General features: G+C 39.7%; 2 protein-coding genes across 9 annotated transcripts in view; one reads left to right on the forward strand and one right to left on the reverse strand.

Annotated features, from left to right (window-relative positions):
* rtn4a (reticulon 4a) overlaps positions 1-3,436 on the forward strand; it is a 45,715-nt gene extending 42,279 nt beyond the window's left edge. For all 8 annotated transcript variants that reach the window (XM_034681207.1, XM_034681201.1, XM_034681202.1 and 5 more), the window contains 4 exons: positions 1,095-1,164; positions 1,391-1,437; positions 1,958-2,016; positions 2,237-3,436. In XM_034681207.1, the coding sequence (XP_034537098.1) occupies positions 1,095-1,164; positions 1,391-1,437; positions 1,958-2,016; positions 2,237-2,279 (219 nt within the window). In that variant the 3' untranslated portion in view covers positions 2,280-3,436. The remainder of the gene's footprint in view (positions 1-1,094; positions 1,165-1,390; positions 1,438-1,957; positions 2,017-2,236) is intronic.
* A 2,986-nt stretch (positions 3,437-6,422) lies between these two features.
* The window catches only part of LOC117811848 (echinoderm microtubule-associated protein-like 6), a 61,758-nt gene continuing 43,196 nt past the window's right edge, over positions 6,423-24,984 (reverse strand). Inside the window, exons 29-44 of the mRNA XM_034682325.1 lie at positions 24,537-24,663; positions 17,523-17,601; positions 17,307-17,436; positions 16,337-16,435; positions 14,796-14,816; positions 13,737-13,910; positions 12,716-12,924; positions 12,214-12,371; positions 11,874-11,988; positions 11,612-11,800; positions 11,229-11,401; positions 10,684-10,846; positions 9,537-9,640; positions 9,173-9,326; positions 8,841-8,941; positions 6,423-7,654 (exon numbers count right to left, since the gene is read on the reverse strand). Of these exons, the coding sequence (XP_034538216.1) occupies positions 7,630-7,654; positions 8,841-8,941; positions 9,173-9,326; positions 9,537-9,640; positions 10,684-10,846; positions 11,229-11,401; positions 11,612-11,800; positions 11,874-11,988; positions 12,214-12,371; positions 12,716-12,924; positions 13,737-13,910; positions 14,796-14,816; positions 16,337-16,435; positions 17,307-17,436; positions 17,523-17,601; positions 24,537-24,663 (2,021 nt within the window). The 3' untranslated portion in view covers positions 6,423-7,629. The remainder of the gene's footprint in view (positions 7,655-8,840; positions 8,942-9,172; positions 9,327-9,536; positions 9,641-10,683; positions 10,847-11,228; positions 11,402-11,611; positions 11,801-11,873; positions 11,989-12,213; positions 12,372-12,715; positions 12,925-13,736; positions 13,911-14,795; positions 14,817-16,336; positions 16,436-17,306; positions 17,437-17,522; positions 17,602-24,536; positions 24,664-24,984) is intronic.

The raw sequence follows: 24,984 nt of genomic DNA on the forward strand, positions 1-24,984 counted from the left end.
CTGTCATCACCTTCACGGCCTGCAGTCCAAATACAGATCTGCACTCAGTCCATCAGCGCGGCAGAGTCACTACAGAGAGGAAATCCCTAAGAGGGTAAAAAGTCTGATCCTTTTAATCGGATCAGGAGCAAGTTTGAGCCCCAGGAATGTTGAAAATCTCTGAGCAGATTAGAGCCTGTGTGTCTGGAGTGAAAATATTCCTGTTATTCTTCTGCCTCTGATTAATTTCCTGTTCAGTGCCAGCTGTGAATATTTACATCCACACCAGCAGCTCATTAGAATGTCTCTCATATTGAATCACTCCCCTCCAGTCAAATATCTCACTGTTTGACCACATTGTGTCTTTGCACCAGCAGCCATGTTCACTCCGGCTGTTTACATGCTCATCAGTAACGAGAGCGGAAAACTGTCAGCTTCTATCACGGCTCTGTAAACGTTCATATTAAGACAGCTGCAGGGGGAGAGTCCGGCCATGTTCTGCTTCCTCTCATCCTGTTTCAGCTCTCAGAAACTACCAGCTGCAGGAGTTTACACAAGAATCACTTGAACCAGACTGGGTCTCTTTATTTTGACCATGTTTAAACCGAATCTATTATAATGTTTATCAGTCAATCTTGATCTCATCTTAATCCACCGTGAGCAGAACACTTTGCAGCATTTAGCAAGTTACAGCAGCAAGGACATACTTTCTTTAACAGGCAGAAACCTCCAGCAGAACCAGACTCATGTTAGATAGACACCTGCTGAGACTGTGTTCGGATTGGAGAAATGATAGAGGGAGATACAGAGAGACAGATGAATAGGGACAACAACGACAACGACAACAACTCACGCAGACTTTTGGTTACAGTACCAATAATAGATGTAAAAGTATGTGTGCGATCTGCAAATTAAAAATAGACTGATCTTAATATACATGGCAGTTAAAGTCAACATTTCTAATTTTAGAATACACAATAATGATGTTGTACAGTGTTAGAACATCTTTAGATTTACTGAGTTATAAGGTCAGTGGGTCCTCTGATGTTCTTAATGAAATCTTGAAATAAGATTTTTTTTAAATGACTAATCTTTGATTTTCTTTCTGTCTGCAGTTTGCTGTGTTTATGTGGATCCTGACCTACGTGGGGGCCTTTTTCAACGGGCTCACTCTTATTATTTTGGGTGAGGAAACATGAAACAGTCTTTTCTTACTACCCTTTTCAGTTCTATAAAATGTTGTATAATTCACATCATTTTCATGTAGAGGAAAGTCTTACTTTGGCTCCACCTGGTGGTGACACGGAGAATACAGAAACCAATACTAGTTCTAAAACCACACAGTTATTATAGATTAAGAAGAAGCAACAGGAAGTTCAATGTGAGTAATGTGACTCTTCTTCTCCTTCAGTTGTGGTTGGGGCATTCAGCTGCCCGATCGTCTACGAGAAGCACCAGGTAAGAACTTTGACCTGTAGTAACCTTTTCTCAATAGAGAGATAACAGGACCTGCTTTTAGATTCATACCCATAAGATTATTCTCTAACTGTATCTGCTCCATAAAACATAACGGTCACTAATAGTGTGCATATTTGACTTTGAATGAGATAATGATGCAGGTTTGAAATCAGAGGTCAGTTCTTGGTAACACTATGAGAAATGGTGACTAAGCATAAAAACAGTGCAGAGTCATCTTAAATACTACACTTCAGTAATATTTAGAGGTTTTGTGCCTTACCTAATGGTTGTGTTTAATGCACCATCACTTGTACTTGACTGCAGTTGTGAGATAAATATTTGACATTAATCATAATCAGGATCTGTGTTTAAGTTGAATAATTCATTTTGAATAAAAAGTCTTGTTTGTGTTTAAAAGATCACTTGAATGCAAATGTTTCAAAGCAGATGACAAACATTGGTCCAGCCTGCAGACTGACTCCTGCGGATCCAGACTAATCTGTTCTGTGTTTTATTTCAGACTCAGATCGATCACTACCTGGCTCTGGTCAACAACCAGGTGAAAGACGTTGTTGGAAAGTAAGTCCACAGTTTGATCACTAAATCCCTTTTCATCTTTCCCCTATATGACAGCGTCCTCTTGTGCCTCACCCTAATGCTCTTTGAAAGCAAAGTTACATTCACACACTTTATAGAGAGATCAATCAGTCTGAACTCAACTTAAGGTGTCAAGCTCTGAACCTCTCTTCCCTCATCTTTCCTTGAACCTTTCTAATCTCTTATTTTTGACTTCCTTCAGGATCCAAGCGAAGGTGCCCGGAATGAAACGTAAAACGGAGTGAAGGAACGACAAGTTGGAGTTCGGATTCAGGAAGTCCTGAGAGGAAGATGGTTGGACAGTTGGAGGGGAGGAAGGGGGGATGAAGGGTGTATGGGTGAGGGAGGGGAGGGTGGATATGAAGGAATGCAGGAGGAGATGGGGTTTGGCGTGGACGCAGCCCTTCTTACTTTATTTGTCAAAATAATAAAACATTTTTTCCAGTTCAGAATTCCTTTTTGTTTTTTGTGTTTTCTGGAAAGTTGAAGCAGATCTCAGATCAGCGGAGACATCGAGGTTGGCTTCATGCTTTTGTGTTTGTAGTCGGTGTTGAAATGTTTGTTTCTGTTTGACTCTAACTCACAGAAACACACTTGAATGCTGAACTTTAACCCTCCCTCTCCCCCACCCCAGTGCATTGTGGGAGGTTAGTTTACCTTCAGGTTATTTTTGATTATTTTTTCCCTGCCCTCAGTTGAGTCGAGCGGAGAGAATTTTTTCTTCGTCTGCTGTTTTTGGGAAAGACGAGAGCAAGCAGCACCTCATTTGTATTTTCTTATTTTGGTATGATGACTGAGTTACAGATATTTTGTGATTTTATTGTTTTGTCCCTCAAGCTTTCAGCTCGTTTCCTCGGTAACCTTCTGCGTGGTTTTGCCTCGATGTGACGAATAACGAATTTGTGAGCGACATCTTTGACTCCTGATGAGGCAACGGGGTGGGGTGGGTGGGGGCTTGTACTACCATATAAAATCTACATTGCTTCTGAGTAACTCTAGCTAGAAACATCTAGAAAACCTTTGCCAGACGAATAAGTCATTAATTACATGAAAGTTGTTATTTCCATGTCATCGCAGCTGTCTAGTAATGAAAAACTCTGGAAGGAACACGTTTACATTCATCCACATCAGATAAAATATTGAAAAAGAGAAAAAAAAATGAAATGGGATTTAAAGAAAAAAATAAATAACCATGCTGTCTGTGAAGCCAATATCTTAATAAAGTTGCAACTTGATGTGACTTTGGGAAACCTTTGAGCATTTGTTTGTTATGCAAGTATAATTGTGAATGATAAACTTCATACTTCAATTGTGACGATTAAAAGCTTCCAGCCGGGAGCCGTGTTTGTGGAATGCATTGTGAGATGTGAACAATTATCAATAAAGCTTCTAGACGAAGAAACTCCCGCCTCCTCATCTGTCCATCAACTATACTAACACAAAGTAGCTTCTGCTAGCTTCTGTTAGTGACCAATCACTAAACAAAAAGAATGCTTGAAGGATTATTTCAGTAACACAAAGTTAAAAACTGACTTTAAAGTCAAGACTCTGATCTATAATCTCAGAATATGAAAATTAAAATGTTTTAGGATTATGCAGAGTTTAGAATTCATCCTTTACATAGATTCTGAGAAACTTTCTTGAGTTTTTGAGAAATTTGAAAAATAGTGCACGTTTTGCATTCAGTTCAATCAATCTTTATTTATATAGCACCTATTCACAACAAGCGTTATCTCAAGATGCTATGATAAATTATTAACAGAGACCAAACATTAAGACAGGATAAGACTCTGTCTGATCTCATCTTAATCCACCATGAGCAGAACACTTTGTAGTATTTAGCAAGTTTGAACAACAAGGACAAACTTCCTTTAACAGGCAGAAACCTCCAGCAGAACCAGACTCATGTTAGACACACATCTGCTGAGACCCAGTTGGGGTTGGAAAGAGGGAGAAGGGACGTCTTCAGTTAAATTCCTCATTTAGGTCACAGGAATGGAGTGTATTCACAGATCCAGATTTGCCAGATGTAATTCTCAGCATAACATTATTTTTACAGAACCCAGTGTTAATTCTATTCTAGTCAAATCTGGTGTTTATATGATTTGTGGATCTTTGTTGTAAAAATAACAACTTGAGGAGTAAAAGTTAAGGTTGACTCTAAACTTTTAGGTAGGAAAACAAAGCAGAGAATATTGATTTAATTTAACTTTATGTTCATACCTGTGAACCTATTGTTTTGAGTGATTGTGTGCACAAACACAGTGTTGACATGCATTCACCAGCTATGTTCTAATGCTTCATCCTTTTTCTTACGTGTTTTCCTTCACTCTATATATCAGCGAGAAGTCTATAATTCAACTGGACCTCAATCTTTTACACCCCACTGTTTGGGGCTTTACCTAACTTGGGAAGCCTACGCCAGTTTTCTGGGTGGCTGCAGTTGTGAGATTGGGTAGTTTACAATGAGGATACACCAGAAACACTGCATTAACAAGATGAATCTTTGTTATTTTAAGACTATTGAACATGCAGACAAAATTAAAACTGAGGTAATGGTTTAATCATGGAGGTTCATCTCTCCCTGGCAAACAGATTTTTTAAAAAAGGATTCAGATCAGATTTCTTTACGTCAGATTCCTGCATTCAAAACCTTTAATATTGTAAATCTTAAGCTTGTGAGAATGCAAATAAAAACTTTATAGTACAGTGAAATTTTGCCAACAGGATTTGTGTGAAATGATGTTTATTAATAATATGTTGCTGCTGTAGATGAATACTGTTGTGCTTCTTCTAACCTCTTTATTTACTGCTGCTGGCTAGTTGAGTTTGCCATAATGTGTCATACTTCAAACGATCATATCTTATTTGTTCAAGAATAAGACCAGATGACGACAAGCTCTAACTCTGGATGTCTTCAGGTTTATCTGTGTTGCAAGAAAGGTGATGTGAGCTCTCTGTCCAGACCTATTTTAATGAGTCTGTTATAAAAAAAAATGTGCTGCAACAAAGAAGAGAAGAAAAACATCCAGTCTGTTTCCCAGTCTCATTTAATCTGTTTTTAAACTTTGTTAACACACACACACACACACACACACACACACACACGTGCACACACACACACACACATACTTTGATCACAATCACCTTGGTATAAAAATCAACTGGTGAACATAACTTGCACCATAAAATCTTATCAATCATCAACAAAGATATTTTGGTTTAAAAATAAATTCATGCATCTGAGCATCATATAGATTTCATGTACAGTATGATACAAACCATGAGAACAGAAGAACCACACCATGACAACCTGCACTAAGAAAATAAACTAATAAACTCTCAATGCAGCATTTTCGTCATAATTGCATTTCTTTAACTGTGGATGCTCCTTGGCTTCTTCTCTAACATTGTGTTTCTTCTGTTATACATTATATATATGATATTTATTTATATATTTATATATATATATATATAAATAAATATCCTATTTATTTATTACCCAATACCAGCAGCCATGTTGGAGAAACACACCACACATGCACTCTGCACAAACACGCTGCATGTCACACTGTTAGCTAATAAATCTGAGTCACAGCAAGTCCAAATCAACGCAAAGACTTTTTTTGGCATTGTTAAGAAGTCGCTCATCATATTTGGCGTCTTTGGATCACGGGAACTCAGTTTGAAACGTCAGTCAGCACATCAAGATCAAAGTTTCAGATCAAAGATACCATTTAGTTGGAAAAGCAGGCCAGAGGGGCGAGTGTGTTGGACTTATTGTAAGATTGCTGTATCCTTCTGTACAATTGTCAGCTCTATAGTGAGACTGTGTTTTCAAGACTCTCTCCTCTTAGTTTACTCATGGTAAGACATTTTATCATACTGATTAACATTTTTCAGCTGGCTCTGTTTCTGCTCTTCTGTGACCTTTGACCTGTAGTCTTCACCCTCTTCCTTTAAGTAAACGTATATACTCTGGCTGTTTTTGAAACCGCCTGCTACATACTACCTACGAATATAGTATGCAGTACGTACTGCATAATGCGTACTATGTCTGAAGGTAGTATGTAGTCTGTAGTATGACTATTCTGTTGGATCTGTTCTGCTGTGTGCTGGGTCAGGCGTTGCTGGATTTCCGGTTTCGGAAAGTGGAAGTAGACAACGGCCAAGCTGATCGCGAAATTGCTTCTGTAGCATCACTTTTGATTTAAAAAGTTGAGAAGTAGTTTACACGGAATTTAATAATTTTCACAGCACCATAATATCTAAGTGCCCCCCTTCAAAAAAGAAGAAAAAAGAAGTAGCGTAAAGTTGGTGCTGTGCATTGTGGGAAACAGTACGCGAGGGAGACTGGTCCAAACTTTTTTCCTGAAACATCCGGGTAGTTTTGGCATACTGCAGATTTTGCTCTTGTTCACATACTGCTTACTACATACTGAATTTTGGCCAAATCCGTACATACTGCTGGCGGTTTCAAAAACAGTCCCAGTTTTCTTTCAGACCACTTCAGGCACCTTTAACCATAGAGAATTCAGTGTGTAGATGGTGAATGAGTCAACATGTCAGGTGTGTAACCTGAAACTTTTTCTTCTGTAAATCTTCACACACAAAGACTCTGACACTTTTTACAACAGTAAAAGTTAATATCTAACAGTTCACACACAGAAAACTCCTCCACACGCTAGAGTAGGCATAAATAACATTGAAGTATTTCTATAAATAACTCTCTTCTAAAGTTCTTCTTCTTTTCTTGTCCTGTGTTGTTTTACGATCATGATGCTTTGGATGTTTTACATCATTTAACAAAAAGCAGCAGCCAATAAAATGTTTTCCTTTAGTTCATTCTGGATGAATCAAAGTTGGAACATTCTCAGTGTAGCACCAGACAGAGTACAAAATTAAGTTGAACGATGGGTTAAATAAAAAAAGATGTATGAAACAAACACAGGTTTCTAGAAAGGCACTTAAGTGTGATGAAATCTAACGACAGCTTCAGTAAAGGCTTTCTGAAATGAGGAATGATTTTAAATCAGGTGTCAAGTTTTCATTTCTCAGTTGCAGACCAACTCCAGGACGTTTGTGTCGACATTAAACTGCATATGGTCTTTTTAATAAAGCAGCTTTTGTTTTACCACTGATCCCTGCACAGAGACGTGATCTATGATTTCTATCAGCAGCTGGATCAGAGCAGCTTTAAACCAAGTTCTTCCTCCTCCGTTGTCCCATCACTGCTGTCTGCTGTTGTGTTGTTTTAAAGACGTTTGGCTTTTGTAAATCAAAATGAACCAGAAACATAAACCTCTCTCCTCTTCATCCCAGCTGTAAAATCAGTCTCATGTTCTCTTCATGTGATCCGTCATGAAGCGTCTGAGGGGTTTTTAGTTCTCTGTCGGGTCTCTCCGAGGACAGACTGTAAACATTTTGTGTCATCAGTGAAGTCGGCTTCCTTTTGTAGCTTTGTACTTCTTCCATCTCCAGCTCCTGAACTCCTTCAAAGTGGTGCAAGATGTTCAGGTCATGAGTTCGATTCCCTCTGGATCCACTTGTGGTGCTGTTAAGGCGCTCTGGATGAAAGCGTCACTGGATGGTGGTTTACAGGCATCTCCACACAAACACACTGCAACACACAGGAAACGTGTATTAGACATCCGTTAAATTGTTTGAGTTTTCATTGATTTTTCATACTTTTAAACCTTTTTTAATACTAATTTTATACTTTAAATGAAAAAGGCACAAAAACACAGGCGGAAACGCCCCAATAACTACAAGAATGAACTGGATTATATGCTTTCTGACATTATTTGGCTGTATTTGAATGAAAAACAATGTAAGAATATTTTGATCAACTTTATTGATATGACAGCTTAAGAAAGTCAAGAAATGTGGGGATTAGAGAGTAGGGGAGGACATAAAGCAAATGGTCGAGGCTGGGAGTCGAAGTAGTGACCTCTGCGATGAGGTCTAAACCTTCTTTACATTAGGCACACGCTAAACAGCAAGGCCAACAGCACCCTGACTTGTCACTTATTGTTGAAGTTATTATCACTTGGTGGATGATTAAAAAAACAAAGCTTGCAAATTATGTGCTCTCACAAACTGAGACAAGGCAGCAGCAGTTGCCAATAAAGTTTATTTTGAAAACCCCACAGGAGGAAGTTGATGTCAGAGAGGAAGGAAGTTGATGTTGTTGTTTTGTAGTTTGTAAATGTGTCTGGTTAATGATGGGGCATGTAAATGAACAATCAGATATACTCATCCATTCATCTATTCTTTCATTTTGTTAAACCGTAGCCTGGCCTCACCCATTGTTCCATTAATGAACATTATAATCAAACTGACCTCATCACCCAGCTTCTAAAAACATCACTGTATTTTGAATGATCTCAGTATCTGTATTTGTTATAGTAGATTGATGATATGATACAGTATGTCCACATCATGCAGCTGATTGGGTTGGGATTAGCCCTTGCGCCCCTCCGTACACTGCACTGCAAATTAAGTGCAATGGAGCTAAAACTTGGTCCAGCTTCTAAATCAGTTGTGCATCATAAATCAGATCAGAACCAGACTCAATCTGCTGACTGTAAGCCTGGACTTACCATGTACATTTCTGTTATATTTTTGGCCTAAAGATGGAAAAACCATGCATGTTCAGCACAAAGACAAAGATGTCATCATGTACAGCATGTGTCATGAACCCAGATGAGTTGTTAGTTTGTGTAGAGGTTCTGTTCCATGAATAAATCTCTCTCTCTGTTGAACAAACAAGATGACAGCATGTTGTTGATCAGTGCTCAGTTCACCTGCAGTCGTCTCCTCCTGTGCTGACCACGTATTTGTCTTCATGGGAGAAGCGGATGTTTGTCACGTGAGCTGAGTGGCCGAGGTAGCGCTTGTGTTTGGCCTGAGGACAGAAAACAATACATTTTACTTCTCCGTGAAACAATCAATGATCACTCTTTATTACTGTCACAGCATGAGGTGACTTTTGGTACATCTCACTGTCTGAAAAATGACATCAAACTTCTGTGTTTTAATTCCAACTCTCCAGAGAAGTAATAATACAGTAAAAAGATCGACTGAATGTAAATGTCAGCTGTTTTCTTCCATGTGAGAAAAAGTGACTCAAACTCACAAACTTCTCTGTGCAGGGGAAGTCAAACAGTTTGATCAATCCGAAGTCGTCACCAGTAACGATGTTCATGCCGGCGTGAGACACACTTGCACAGTTGACTTCAGCTTTGTCTGCATTTCTGGGCCAAATCCCTAAAACTTCATCTCCCAAGATGCTGCAGGACAAGAGGTGGAATTTAGAAATGACAGTAAGATACTTGACCATGTTTGATTTTCACAGATGTGACTCAGCTGGAGGCAGACGGACAGAGAGAGACCCAGACGTGATTTAAAGGAGTATGCAGACTTGTCACTCTGGGACCATCAGGTGTGACACTTCAGTATTTTGAGCTTATTTGAATAGTGTGTGTGTTTTTGTGTCTTACCTCGTCCAGGTTGCCCAGGTGATTCTGTCGATGATGATCTGGTCGTTAATTAACTTCCCCGAAGGAACCTCAAATACCTGCCTCTGATAGGTTCCAGAGGACACCTACACACACACAGAAAATATAAGTGTGTACTGTTCAGGTATGTAACACCAGGAACATTTTCTTCGTGTGCGGTTACAAACCTGTATGTACACAACAATTATTGGCAGTTTGTGTACGAGTGAAAAGGAATGTTTGTAACAGCTGTGAGAACTTTGTTCTGCAAACATGGTCACATCACTCTATATAGCTTCTGTTAGCAGTAAGGTGATACGTTTATAACTGTGTATACCTGCACATTACAAATATTTACCTGTATATAACAACAGTGAACTGTAGTCATATAATGTTATATATACTGTATGTATACATATATATTTATATATATATTTTTAAACTAATGTTTAGTTGTACAGATTAGCTCTCAGTGTTTTTTATGTATTTGTTTAAATGTTGTGCAACACATATCGATCAGCAGTATGTGTATGTGTGTATCTGTGTGTTACATTAGTCAGCAGTATACATATTTGTGTGTATATATTTTTACACCATCAGTCAGCTGTATGTCTGTGTGTATGTACTTTTACACCATCAGTCAGCAGTATATATATTTGTGTGTATATACTTTTACACCATCAGTCAGCTGTATGTCTGTGTGTATATACTTTTACACCATCAGTCAGCTGTATGTCTGTGTGTATATACTTTTACACCATCAGTCAGCAGTATGTCTGTGTGTATATACTTTTACACCATCAGTCAGCTGTATGTCTGTGTGTATATACTTTTACACCATCAGTCAGCAGTATGTCTGTGTGTATATACTTTTACACCATCAGTCAGCTGTATGTCTGTGTGTATATACTTTTACACCATCAGTCAGCTGTATGTCTGTGTGTATATACTTTTACACCATCAGTCAGAAGTATGTCTGTGTGTATATACTTTTACACCATCAGTCAGCAGTATGTCTGTGTGTATATACTTTTACACCATCAGTCAGAAGTATGTCTGTGTGTATATACTTTTACACCATCAGTCAGAAGTATGTCTGTGTGTATATACTTTTACACCATCAGTCAGCTGTATGTCTGTGTGTATATACCTGTATATAACGACTGTCAGCAGAGAAGTCCAGCTGCAGGATGAAAGCGGGGATATCGCTGCAGTAAGCCAGCCGGTTCAGACATGGTCCTCCACTGACATCATAAACATCCACTGTGTTCTCTGCAGATCCCACCGCCAACAGACGCCGATCAGGACTGAACCTACACACACAAACAAACACACAAACACACAAAGGCGTTCGGTCACACTACCAGTTTTCCTTCCTTCCTCTTTATTTTACTCACTGCCATGTACCATCTCTCTTCCCCTTTTCATAATATCTAGCTTTGTGTCAAGAGTCTGGAAAATGTGTTCAGTCATGAAGTTACTATTTACTAGGATTAAAGAAAAAAAAACAAACATAAAAGATGCTTTGTCATTCTGCTTAATTTAGATTCTTGGGTTTGGCGAAATTACTGTCCTGTCTCCAGGCACTGGATTTTGTACTGACTGCCCTTGATGCCTTTCTGTCTTGTTTGTTTGTTTGATTGTGAACTGCATCACTTTTTTGCGTTTTTTTATCACCTTCCTTGAATCTCTTACCTGATGTCCTGTATGGCAACACTGCGGTCTCGTTTCTTCGCCCACATCTTCAGTGAGTTGGCGAGGAGGAGGAGGAATTCTCCATTTTTCATCCCCACTGCGAGCATCTCTCCGTCTGCGCTGTAGCTCACACATCGGGCTGCGTTTCCGACACACACCTTATTCAACAGTTTCTACAGAAAACAAACAAACAGAGCAACAGAGATATTATTTTAAAACCCATCAACCAGTATTTGGACAGTTTATAGCATTGATGATATGCTTTACCTTTTACTGCTTTTACTTACAAATACAAAATTTGAATGAGTGTTTTGTAGAATCAATTGTTGCATCATACACAATACAAGATATAGGTGTTGTGTGTGGATTATCTGTGAGTTTACCTTGTCTGTGAGGTCCCACAGTCTGATGGTGGAGTCGTCGCTGGCAGTGATGCAGAGCTCTTTAGCAGGATGAGCAGCCAGACCCCAGATTCCTCCCCGAGCATGACTGTCCAGCAGCAGGTTGGACGCAGCATTCTTCTCCCCGACCTCAATGATCTCCCCGTCTTTTGTCCCCACCAGGATCTTACCCTGAAGGGAGAAGAGGTCGAGGTTCATGAGGAAGTTAAAAAGAGGTCAAACAGCAAAAAAATGAAGTTCTCACCTTTCCTCTGCAGACGGAGCGGACACACTCCACCTGCTGTCCTGTTTCCAGCTGGAACGCTCGACAGCGTTTCATCTCCTGATCCCAGAGCTTCACTGCACCGCCCTCTTTAGTCCTGACACACATCATAAATACACACATCATAAATCATGTATGGTTTATAAAGTTGAACTTGTATGAGCCAGTTTGCACTGGAACAGCATTCGCCACATTCATTTTGTGAATCAGACTTTGACATTAGCGGAGAGTCGTGGCAGCAGGTTATATGTGAGAACACAGTGATTCATGTTCTGTTGATTCCTGAAAGCTGCACTCGATCAACTGTTGTCGTGTTACTCACGGCCTCTCTTTGCCGCCGGTGACAATGAGACCGTCTCTCAGAGTGGTGTACATGGTGAAGACTGGCCCGGTGTGAGCCTTCGCCACCACCCTGAGCAGGTAGTGATCACGCCACACGTACACGTCTCCGTTAATGGCTCCAGTGAATGTCAAATTGTTCTGCAACATACATTTAGATGTTGACATGATAAAACATAAAAGACAAGTCATTGGTTGCAGATATGCACACATCAGAATGCTGGGAATCATATTTTCACATTTGATGTGTTTGTCTTGATTTTCTGGGAAGTGTTTCCTCTGAAGTACTTCTTTCCTTTAATCTCATCTCTTCTTTATTTTGCTATGTTAAAGATAAAGATAGATAGAAGGGTTACAGGAACTTAGCAGCAAACTGTGCCATATTAAAATGGATTAAATGAATAAAACTTGTGCTGGAATTAAATCAAAAATTTCTAAGTTAAGAATTCTGATGTGAGCAGGAAGCTCCAGTGAAGTGAACTCACAGCACCGAAGGCGACAGACAGCATCGTCTGCATCCTGCCACCCTCCACCGATCCAACCACACCCTTCTTATACATCAGAGCTCCCCCTGCCAGCGTCCAGAACTTCACGTGTTTGATTCCCACCGACACAAACTGAGAGTCTGAGTCTGGACGAAACTCCACCACAAAGATCCGGTCTGGATGTCCGGCTCTACTGCAAACCTTGGATCCTGTGTTGGAGACACCTCTGTTACTTCAGCTCAATAATAACAATAGTCCTACTAGAAACTGAAACACTGTTTTTAAACCAAGACTCACTCACATCCTCTCGTCTTTGCTTTCTCATGAACTTTTGATACTTAAAAAAAAAAAGCCAACATATGTACCATAGATATTATGTGTTTGATTGAGGCATGCTCATGTCATCCCATAGGTGATTCTAAAGGTCAGTCCTGTCTCAAATCAGTCTTTGTCTCTTCTCTGGGTTATGACATTACGTTTCTAAAGGTGAACATTTTCAAAAAAACAAGAAGCAGCAAACAAGGTAGAAGGTAACATGGATGGGACCCTGTGGAGGTTTGCTGTCCCTTTAGGAGTTATGATGGATGTGGCTAACCAGTGGGGGTGAGGAACTGCCCTGCTAGCAGCCTGCTTATCAAGCTACCATGACAAACTTCATCAATCTTAGTCCTGGTTCCAGTTAAGTTTTACTCCCGGTCTCCCGCACACAACAGGGGTGACTATATCCGTTGTTTCTTATTTTTAATTTTCACTGGGAGCAGGATGGGAAATGACCTCAAAGGTGATGAGTCTGCAAGCTATTCAGTCTCTGCAAACGTTTCATTGTGTGACTGAACTGTCTTTTAAGTATGAGAGAGTGCCAGATTTGTGTAATTTGATTTATCTTGTGTGGTAGATGTTAGAAATTGAAGCCTGTTAGGTAATCTTTTCTTTGAATGTGTCTTTGCTCTTTTCCACCAAATAAGAGTGATCACATTTTTTTCTCTTATGTTACTGATCAATAATCTGATGTCGCTCTGACCTTCCTGCCAGCGCCACACAGTGATGGTGTGTTCAGGTTCCACTCCGACAGACAGCAGCAGCTTCCCCGTAGCGCTGAAGTTGACGTAGCCGACTCCTTTAGTGTGAGGACAGCGAAGGATGGACAGAGTCTCTTTACTCATCGCATCCCACACGTGAATGGATGGAGTGGTGCCTGAAGAAAGATGATGAGACAGAAGGAAAGAGGATGTAAGTCGTGGTTTAATACTGTCTCAAAGCTGAGGAGAGAAGTCACAAGAAGTTGTTTTTGAACTTAAACAGAGCAGTTAGAGGGATCGATGCAGCCTACAAACACCCTGAGAACCAGATCATTAGCATTAAAGAGCTGAAGAGCTGAAGATCAAACTAGAGGAACTGTCAGGTTTCATTTAAGCTCCTCTTTCTGTCAGGCATCTGATGTTTCCAGTTGCTTTCAATGTGCTAAAATCAAATGTAGAGTCTGAACCTGAGGATTAAAAGATGGCTCAGAAATAAAGCCAACATAAACAACAAGCAAAATTGATGCTATGATTACCAGCATTGGAATTTGGGTTCTTCTTTGACTTTTGATTAAAACTAAACATTTTCAAAGGTGAGAATCTGTATCTTACATCCTTTTTGGAGGTTTCAATGTATTTTACACTAAGCCTCTCCAACAGAAACTGTAAATCTCTCAGGTTCCTCAACTTTGAAGGTAAAGTATAGCTCATGAAATCTTGAGTGTAGGTTTTCCTACAGCATTTGAATGCACCAAAAAATGGAGGGAAGTAAATGAATCAAAAAAGGTGTTGCATGTTTGGAAAGAAGACCGTTTTATCACACAAAACTAAGCGTCTTGGGTCTGAGTTAGGGGGTACAGGATGTTGCAGCCACGTCTTCTAATTTAATCAGATTTATAGTAGTGCATTTGAATATGGCTGAATATTTCTTTCTGCTCTCTGACTTAAAATATTCTTCTTGAAGTATGTCTGACAGTTGAGGACTGATGCTGCTTGTTTCTGGGTTTCAGGGCGTTTGTTTCAGTGGGATGGGAAAGGCGGTGCGGCTTGTATTTTATTACCTGGAAGTTCACTGACGTCACCTGAGGTGTTGTGAGAGCGATGGTGACAAATGAGGCCAGCCAAAACACACATAAAAAAACACAACAAAACAGATAAAAACCTTGAGTGAGTTGTTTAAAACAGGCTCATGTCAGCCATGACACTGAAGAGAGACATTTATGTCTGGATACTGCTGCTTCAATCAGCCTGCAGTTGGTAACAGACTTCACAGGGGTGCATGTAGACTTTTAGGGACTGTACAAAATGGATCACAGACTGCATTTAAAATGGATGTAGCCTCAACAGTCATCCATGGAGTATGATATATATGCTTTAGCCTGGCAGTAGGATCTTAGCCTTGTTGTATTTTGGAGCCAGAAGTCACTGTGTTTAGGGGAGAACTATGGAAGAGTGAGGGGGAGCAAACGCTAAGTTACCAGCTATGCTAGAGGTACTGTAGCTTGTTTGGAAGGTGCATTTGTTATTCTCAGGAGGTAGTAAGAAGTCAATGACATCAACTGGATGCACATTTTTGGCAGTAAAAGCAGGCTTTAATCAACTTTAAGTTTTAGAATATTACACATCGAGTTTTTTGGTACTACTAAACACTGAACGATACATTTGAAGCCGTTGTAGAGATTTCTGAATCACTGGTAGCCGTGCCCTGAAACAAAACCTGCTTTGTCATATATTTGACTTTATACTTTGATCTTTTAACAGGACTAAGATGTTTTGAATGGATGTCATGCTGTGAGGAAATTGAAACCAAAATTCCTATGAAAAGTATTTCATCAGGGGAAAAATGTAATTCAAAATGTAGTCTTATTTCCTGAAAAATTTCTTCATGGCTGGACTTCTGTTTGGGAGTTGAGAGAAAAATTTAAAAGACATAAAGGCTATGTCCTTTTCCTTTTTTCAGATTTTTTGACTTTTTTATTTTTTTATTACAGCTTGAAAGATTCACGAAATTTGGGGGTTGAGTGGAGGGAAACAAGCACCCAATAATGTTGGGATCAAGATCAATCAAACAGCCAGTCGGATGGAAACTTTATCCTCTGTAAATGGGGCGCCTGCCAAACCAGCACCCAAAGGCTATGTCCTCTTCTTAAATACAGTCTGTGGGTGGACAGGGAACTTCATCCTATATTTAACTTCTTCAAAAGGCACAGCTCTAACCTGAGTATTTTTAAAAACTTTTTTAATAATAGCTTGGCAATAAAAAATCTCAAAGCAATATATTTACTGTAGACATTAAGATTTAATGAAAAAATTACCACCACAACAAGCACCTTTGTTAGTAGTACCCATAAAAGTGAAGCTAGTCTACCAATGCTTCTATTTTTCAATACAATAAATATTAACCTTTAGCCTTTCTTACATTTATTGTAAATCTGTTCTTCTCTGCTTTCGTATATCTGTCAGTTTCTGTTCTCTCAATAGAAAAAAGCAAGCAGGTTAAACATGAAGCAGAGGAGAGAAAAGCAGGACTCATTTAGGCTACTACACACAAGTTAGTAAGAGCACACTGTCATGCAGACACACACACACACGCTCAGTGTACCGATCTGTCCCGTGGCGATGATGTTTTTGTATTTGGGGTGCTGATTGACGGTCAAAGAAAGGATGTCATCAGTGTGCTCCAGGTAGAAGCTCTGAGTTCCTACAGTGAGAAATGATATATTACCACATCATCCTGACCTGAATAGTCAAATAGTTCAACTCTCACCGCTGTAACTTTATCCATCTACAAATGACCTTCTTAAAAACTCAATGTTTCATTTAATGTGAGAAGTGTCTGCGTATTAGATTCTCAGTGTTTTAGTATAATAATGTGGTAACGGGAAAGACCTGGACCAGCTTTCCATTTTCCTGTTATAGGGTAACTGAAGACATTTTTACACATGTACTCATAAGAATATTTAGAGCAGTTCTGCACAGCCTGCCACTGTAATTTTCAAGAGTTGCTTATTCACATGTGGGAGAGATTTTGTTGTCAGACAGGGGAGGGAGGAAACCCCCTACTTTAGTAGCACAACCCTGAACATGCCGTGTGCTACTAAAGGGGATGCTCAAGTAGTTATTGTGAAATGTTTATAAGATAGTTGGGATACAGTTTGAAGCAGATTGCAGCATTATAATGACAGTTTTTACCTTTGTATCAGTACAGCATAATCGGACGTAATCATAGTATGAACGAATGAGTGGAAAGGAAAATGCTGGAGAGCAGAAAGGAGTAAAGCTGCTTCCTTACGTGCCTGAAGATTTCACTGCCCTGAAAAATGTTTGGAGCTTTTAGGAACCAAGGGGGCAGGGCTTATCATTTCTTAATCTTTTGGATTATCATTACTACCTGAGATACCATGTCAGCTTTATGTTACTTTTATGTCATTGCTGTCAGTAGTGCACGTTGCTGCCTCTGCCCATATTACTAGAGCATAAATGTGGACTTGTGTTCCCACTTTGAGAGACTTTAATGTGCTTGTTTGACACTCATTTACTATTGTTACATCTATGCTTGTTGTCATGGTTACCAGTGCTTAGACTGTGGACGATGGCAGTGGCAGCAGTGTGGTAGACGATGTCCGTGCCGTCGTTGAGGTAGTGCAGGTTGTTACGACAATCATAGCCTCGAAAGCCAAACACGTGATCCAAAACCAGTTCCTACAGGGAGAGGAAACAGACGATTTTAACAACATGGCAGACAGACAGACAGACAGACAGACAGACAGACAGACAGACAGACAGACCTCCACCATTCTCTTCTTCTTGGAGACATTGTTCTTCTGGAGTTTCTCTGGCTGTGGCGCTGCTCGGCTCACCGGAGGTCTGGAGAATCAATTAAGGTATTAATTATTAGCTCAATCAAAAACAGTCTTAAGTATTCAGATAGACAGGTGAGAGCAGGTGAGAGACAAGCAGGTCAGATAGGTGTTTCAGACGGACAGGCAGGACAGACATTAGACCGGAGAGACAGACATGGGGTTTCTTCTTGCAGCAGGCTACGATGCTGCTTGGACTTCAAGGATTCAAGTTGTGCCACCTGACCTATGACTTCTGTCCCTCACTACAGGTTCCACGACTATTAAATACACTGAAGAATACAAATACAAATTAATACAAGTGACAGTTCAAGTTGTCTGACAAAAGGAGTAATATTAATGGTGTACTATAAAGTTCTGAACATAAAAGCAAATGCAGATGTAATTAAACCTGGACAACTTCACAGGTTGAAAAAGAACCAAACGTTTTTTCTAGAAGTCTGTTTGAAAATGAGTTTGCTTGTCACTTTTTTATTACCTGTGTAAATATTTGCCTTATATATTTGCATGGTACGTTTTAGGGCATGGTTACCTTATAATAAGCAAGTTGCTATCTGTAAAATGGGTTGATTAGCACTGCAGTGTACTAAAAACAACTTGGTTGAGTTTGGTCATAACATTTTTCAGGGAAAGTATTCTGTCCAGATTTAGTTTTTGCTGGCTCAAGTTGGACTTCTACATTTTATAAAGGTGTACATTTAGTATGGATGCACCTCGCTAACCAAGCCAACCAAGCTCTTGATCTGCTAGAGCTTCTTCGTCTTGGTTAAAATGTCACTTCTGGCTCCAAATATGGAAGATGACAACAGCTGAAACACGGACTGATGGCCTCAAAAGGTTAGCCCAGAAAGCAATGGGTAAAATCAGTTTCTGAGATTTAATGGAGTACATGTATTTTATGGTCATGTCTTTAATGGGAAGATTGAACTTCAATAGCAAACAAACTGAATGAGAAATTTAACAAAGCCTTACATCTTTGAAAACTACAGCACTCATGGGTGACTTGGAAAATGACCTGTAGGCTATGGACAGTGCAAGGTAATGCTAGCAGGTGTGTATTACAAACACACACACACACGTACACACTAACACACACACACACACACACACACACACACACACACACACACACACACACACACACACACACACACACACAATGAAGAGGCTTTGCACAGACAGGTGGACAGGTGTTACCTGGATCCCCTGGACAGCAGAGAGACAGAACCAAGGTACAAAGCTTTAGAAAACCCACACATGCACACACAGTCAAACACACTTTCACCCCTCTGTTCAAACAAACCCAGCAATACACTCACTCACTCAGACACTTAAAACCTCACACACATTAGGACCTAATGCCTCAGAAAAGCTAAATTGTGACTTTGTGTGGCTACATGATAAAAAATGCTAGCATACTACGTCTACTGATGCATGTATTCAGACTGTTAGGCTTACATGCTCATGAAGCTAACCGTGTTTGCCAGCTAACATGCAAAAGCAATCTGAGAGTCAGTAATCAGACCTGTGTCAAAATTAAAAAATGTTCCGAGACAGAATTTCATTGGGGTCTTTTTTTTTTTTTTTACAGCCAATTTGATGCCTACAGGTCCCATCATGCTTTGAGGAATGTAAACAGGAAAGTGTAATTTTTTTGCAGAGTCAGTGAGTTAGCTGTGGGCTAGCTAGATAACTTTGAGCTTGAGCTCAACTTAAAGGGATAGTTTGTTTGTCCTTAGTAAGTGAATTACCTAGAGAGGACTCTTTGTTGAGAAACCGACCCAGATCTTAGGCTATCATCTGGTGCAGATGGGGTCACCTTCAACATGTAATCTAGCTAAGTCTTCAGGAAAAGACCGACCTCAACATTAATGTCATTGTAAATATGTTATATTGTATCCTGTATAATATTTAGAAACATACTGTGTATAATATATTTAGAACATTTTCAGAGCTTTCCTTTGTCATCAGAAGGTCCATTTGTTTTAGCAGTGTTCTTGTGCCTGCAGCACACCATTTATCCATCTTTAGTTTCCTACTTTTGCTGCATTTTTTTCTGTATTCTATTCATAAATATAGATGTTTGTTGATAATGGAATATATCCTTGCATCTTGTTAATAACGGGCTCAATCACCTCCCTCTAGGATTTCATTTTTTTATTCTGAATGAGGTTTAATTCTCCTCAGTGGAAGCTGAAGGAATGATGACAAAGCACAAGAGCAGGCTCAGCCGGTGGAGGGAGAAGGGGTCGAACCCAGACAGCCGAGATAACACAGAACAGGAGGAAGAGGAGGAACAAGACAGAAGATGGAGAAGAGGTAAGGCAGCATGGAGAATTCAAAAGGGATGACAAGAGGGGTTAGAGATATTGAGAAAGAGAAACAAGTTGAGAGGATGGGAAGAATAACTGGATTTGAAGAGAGGAAGAAAATGATGAGGTGAGACATTGTTAGAAGTACTTTGTTCAAACAGCAGTCAATGACAAAATGGTAAAAAGAGTTCAAATGAATGAAAAACATGATAACTGGCTGAAGAACTTATTCCCCAATTATGCTAATATTAATACATGAATTTAAAAATGACATATTAAACATGAAACCATGGAAATATCACTCATAAAACTACATAGATATTCTTATCCTCAAATTGATATACTTGTCTGGACTTAGAGAGATATCAATATTGAATACTGTTTTAGGAGACTAATGTAGATTTATTGATTCAGCTATCAGCATACTTGCAGTCGTGTCACCATGGGATAATCTATGTTTATTCATGTGGTTTAACTCAATCTGCAAATTTTCCCCTCTATAATCATCAGAATTAAATGATATTGTGTCTGGGTTCATAATATCGTCTGGACTCATTTTAAAGCTTCTTCAGATCCTGTCTATGGATGAACTTTACAGCCGCTTCCGTGTTAGCATAAGACTGATTAGTGCCCTGTTTGATGACCTGATAGCCAGGCCAGGTAGGACTTGGCTCAATACCTGGATTTCTAAGATTAAAATCAACTGGGGAAATCTTTCAGGTAAGAGTCATCTGATCTGAAATCTGACATATTATTGTTTTATGACAGTTGTTGTATAGTTTCTCTTATATTTGTGTGGGGAGTTTGAAAATTGATAGTGATGCCCCTTTGTGACTTATACAGCAAGAAGGACTACCAGCTACAGTAATGAAAATTTCTACATGGCAATTTTTTAAACCTGTAACCTCAGTGAGGGGGGAGGTGTCAGCCCAGCTGATTCACAGCACACATTTAAAATATATATATATTTTCAACAGCAAATATTCTCAACTTTGATTATTAAAAGACTGCGGGGTGGATTTTTTTTGTAGGAAAATACAGCCCTTACATTTATAGGACAGAAGCAGCGAAGACATAAGTTGTACATCTTTGTTTGTGAAGGGCGCCAAAATTGACACAAAGCAAAAGTTCCTCACAGCAGCTTTAAAATGTTTTTTTTTACATTTTGTGTTCCAATTTTCCTGAACTCGCAGGACTGTGAGTAACTTTCCCCCATAGACAAAGATGGACACCTTACCACTTTGCTTATCTTGTCGCGAACATCCCAAGTTAGCGATTTCTGACAAAGATTTGGCAGACATCCAGCCTGACATTTACCCCCTTGCAGCAATTTCTGGCACTAAATCTTACAATTTATAAATTGTTAATCTATTTGCTGATGATCTCGTTGACTTTTAAAGGTCATTAAAAGGTGTCAGTATCAATTTCAATCTGTTCCACAACCAAATAAAAACTCCCCACAGGGCTATATAATGAAGACAACATGTTCAAAAGCTAAATAACCACATCTGGATTTAGGTTAAAAAATGTATCTTGCAACATTAAACTACAGGTTTTCCTTACCAGCAGCCCTTAATACATCAAACTGATATGGCACATTATATTATTTTTTAATCATGTTGACATTTTTCCTGTCTGTTCTTTTCAAAAATTTTAAAATAAAGTATCAGGACATACTTACTTGACAATGCCCTGCCTCCAGGGGAATGCAAGTTAAAACACAACACAGATATTTAGAGTCTCTGCAAGCAAGACCAGAGAGCAGCAGCAGCAGTACTCAGAAAGTAAGGGTACCACAAAGGGACAAAATAAAGAAACTTTGAGGTAGAAACAAAACAAGGGCACTAAGTGGATAGAGACACTTTAAGACCTTTTAAATGATAAATCTGAAAACCTAATGATGTGTGGCCAATGCGCTCTGAGCTTTGAAGTCTGTGATGCAGAATGAAATGAGTCTATTTAGTCATATGTGGAAAATGTGTTGCTATTTGTTATTAGCTAAGACATCAGTTTTTAGATGTTTGAAAAATTAACTCTGCAGAATTAATTTGGACCTTGAAGGTTCCCTTTGTTGTTAACTCACTGACACTGAGATTACTAGAATTTGTGTAATGTGGACACATGCTGAGACAAAAGGTTCTCATATAGGACAAAACAAGCTCCACTGATCATGCAGAAGCCTGTGCATGCTTTAAAGGCAAGAATCCTTCTGACTTTAACAAGCAGGAGTGCAGTTATCTACTGTAAGGACAGACATTAACACGCACACACAAACACACACACACGCTATTGCCACTGATCACACAAACGCAGCATAAGTAAGACTTCAGTGTTTATAAAAAGTTTGATGAATGTTTCAGTTCAGTTTGTTCACGATCTGTCATAAAGTCAAAACATGATGTTTATATGGATTCTAATTGTGAATGCTCAGTTTTACACACTTCACAGCTGCACCAGGAGCTTAAAAAGAAAAAAAATTGAGTTGGCGATGGAAAGACTTTTCTGCGTTTGAAACCGTTTTGAAGGTGACATATCACGCTTTTTTCATCAACATATTTTGTTGTTGAAGAGGTCCCCAAAACATGTCTTTAAAGTTTATGCTCAAAAAAACACTTTGAAATCAGATTTTGGCATGCCTGAAAAACCCTCTTCTTCAGTCCTGTTCAGAACGGTCTGTTTTCCCTCTGACCACGCCCCCTCGGGAAGTGGATGTGGCCTCAGCTCTCCGGCATGTTGATCTAATGTTTACATGTTGGCTGAATATACACGGCTGCTCAGAGACCTGCGTTACTTCAACCCTCTGAATTTGATCCAGAATCCGATCCTGACAGAGAGGCGCCTGCAGCAGGACCTTTTTGAACGATTGGTCACAGATTTAGTGTTTCTTGTTGTTTTATTTGTCAGTATGTCAACGTGTATCTTGGTACACAGCTACGAACATGTAGCTATGTGGCTATGCTAACTAGCGCTAGCACTTTTCCATGAAAACATCCACTAGATCTTCAATTCTGCAGACGTGGGGAGTAAAACCGACCTTTGTGTTTATTAAGACAGCCTACAACTAGCATGCCTCCCTCCTAAGCTCCTTGTTAGCACACGTGTGCAGGGAATGAAAAACAGAGGAGGGGTTCAGTATTATTTTATACAGTCTATGTGTCAGGGTCTGGTTTTTTGTGTGTGTGTTTTGCCCTCCCTCCTGATCCTTTTTCTCTCTCCCTCAGCAGGTACATGCAGAGGGGCGGGGCCGATCTCCACGGGAGCAAGGCTCACTAGACACACCTGCCTCTCATCCCGCAATCAGCCCGGCTTTTTAAGCCTGCTCCAAATTCTCCTCAGTGCCAGATGATTATCGCCCATGCTGGTGTCTCGTGTGTCCTCGCTCCCGTAAAGATCTTCTGTCTAGTATTGTGCTCAGCGTTGTTACTCTAGCTTTTGTTTTCTAGTGAGTTTTTTCCCTCCTGGACACCCTTAGTTATTTTTGACCTTTTGTTTCTCGTTTTCCCGTTAAGGTGATTTTCTGTTTAATACCTTTTGGAAAATAAACATTTTTTGTTCGACTCTGCATCTGGGTTCTGGCTCTCCTTTACACAGCCGTAACACTATGGGCTGATCAAGCTCCGAGCTCTGACTCCGTGACAGACCGGATATTGTTGTGACGTAACAAAAACACGGAAGTCTGAAACGGCTCGTTTTAGACACATTTACAGAAAGGTGGAGAAATCAGAACAGGGGCAGAATGGATTTTTTTCATTTTCGGGGGGTTTGTAGACATGCCAGGGACACATATTTCAGGTAGAGAACCATTAAAAAGTCGATTTTGCATAATATGTCACCTTTAAAGAATAAACAAAGTTTATATAATTATCCTATCAATTCTGTGTCAGTTCATTTTCAGTTTCCACTGAGTCATAACAAAGCTGGAGGTAATATCTTTAACCACCAGAGCAACTTTATGTGTGACAAGTTAAGTTGCTAGGCTCAGTAGCACAGCAACACTTTACCCTGCACTGTATTACAGAAACTTTCTGACTGGCCTGACTTCAACCAGGTCAGATAACAAGTATCTCAAACAAACCATTACAGCATACTCATAGATTTGTCTGGTTCTCAGGGTTCATCAGTGTATCAGCAAGTAAATCAGCCAATGAAGGCTTTGGAGTTATTGAAATGGGCTCCAATTCACTCCAAGCTGCAGTGAAGAGATAAGCACATCAATGCATTTATAGATATTATTCTTAGTACCTATTAATTTAACTGTTGAAGCTTCGAGTATAATTTGCAGCCAAAACTTTTCTAGCTTTGCTTTATTGGAAATGTGATAGCAGAATGCATATCTGCAAATCTTTAATTTTATTTGAGCCCTCTTCTTGTTTTCAACAGTTATTTTCAGAGACCTGGATTATTTAGATAATCAGTTTAAACTCAGTCGTATTTATTTTGAAATTTAAGAGGCAATATTCAGAGTGTTGCACTTTGTGCCACAGGGGGGCGCTGATGTGTACAGTTGTCTGGTGCAGATTTAAGCTGAACGTCTTATGGTCATTATATGTTTGTGTGTGTGTGTTTGTGTGTGTGTGTGTGTGTGTGTGTGTGTGTGTGTGTGTGTGTGTGTGTGTGTGTGTGTGTATACCTCTCCTCAGCTGACAGCTCCTTGAGCTGTTGGTGTGGTTTGGTCCCTCTCATTTCCCTCAGGCTGACTGTGTACATCTTAGTGGTGTATTCAACCACCTTCTCCCGAGCCACATCACTGTCATAGCCTTTGGACACACGGACACGCACGGACACACACGGACGCACAAGCACACAAACACACACACACACACACACACACACACACACACACACACACACACACACACACACACACACGCACACACACAACACACACGGAACATTAACATATAAAATCAGAGAGCACATTTTAAAACTTCAAGCACAGCCTGTGGTAGGTTTGGGTTTAGATGTTGTCCCGTAAGAGACAGGAAGTGTGGGGAGTAGAGAGTAGGGGATGTCATGCAGCAAAAGGCTGGGAGACAAACCAGCGACCACTGCGACAAGGACTGTAGCCTCTGTATATG

Source organism: Notolabrus celidotus, chromosome 4 (genome assembly GCF_009762535.1).
Source record: "Notolabrus celidotus isolate fNotCel1 chromosome 4, fNotCel1.pri, whole genome shotgun sequence".
In the NCBI taxonomy this organism is placed as follows: Eukaryota; Metazoa; Chordata; class Actinopteri; order Labriformes; family Labridae; genus Notolabrus; species Notolabrus celidotus.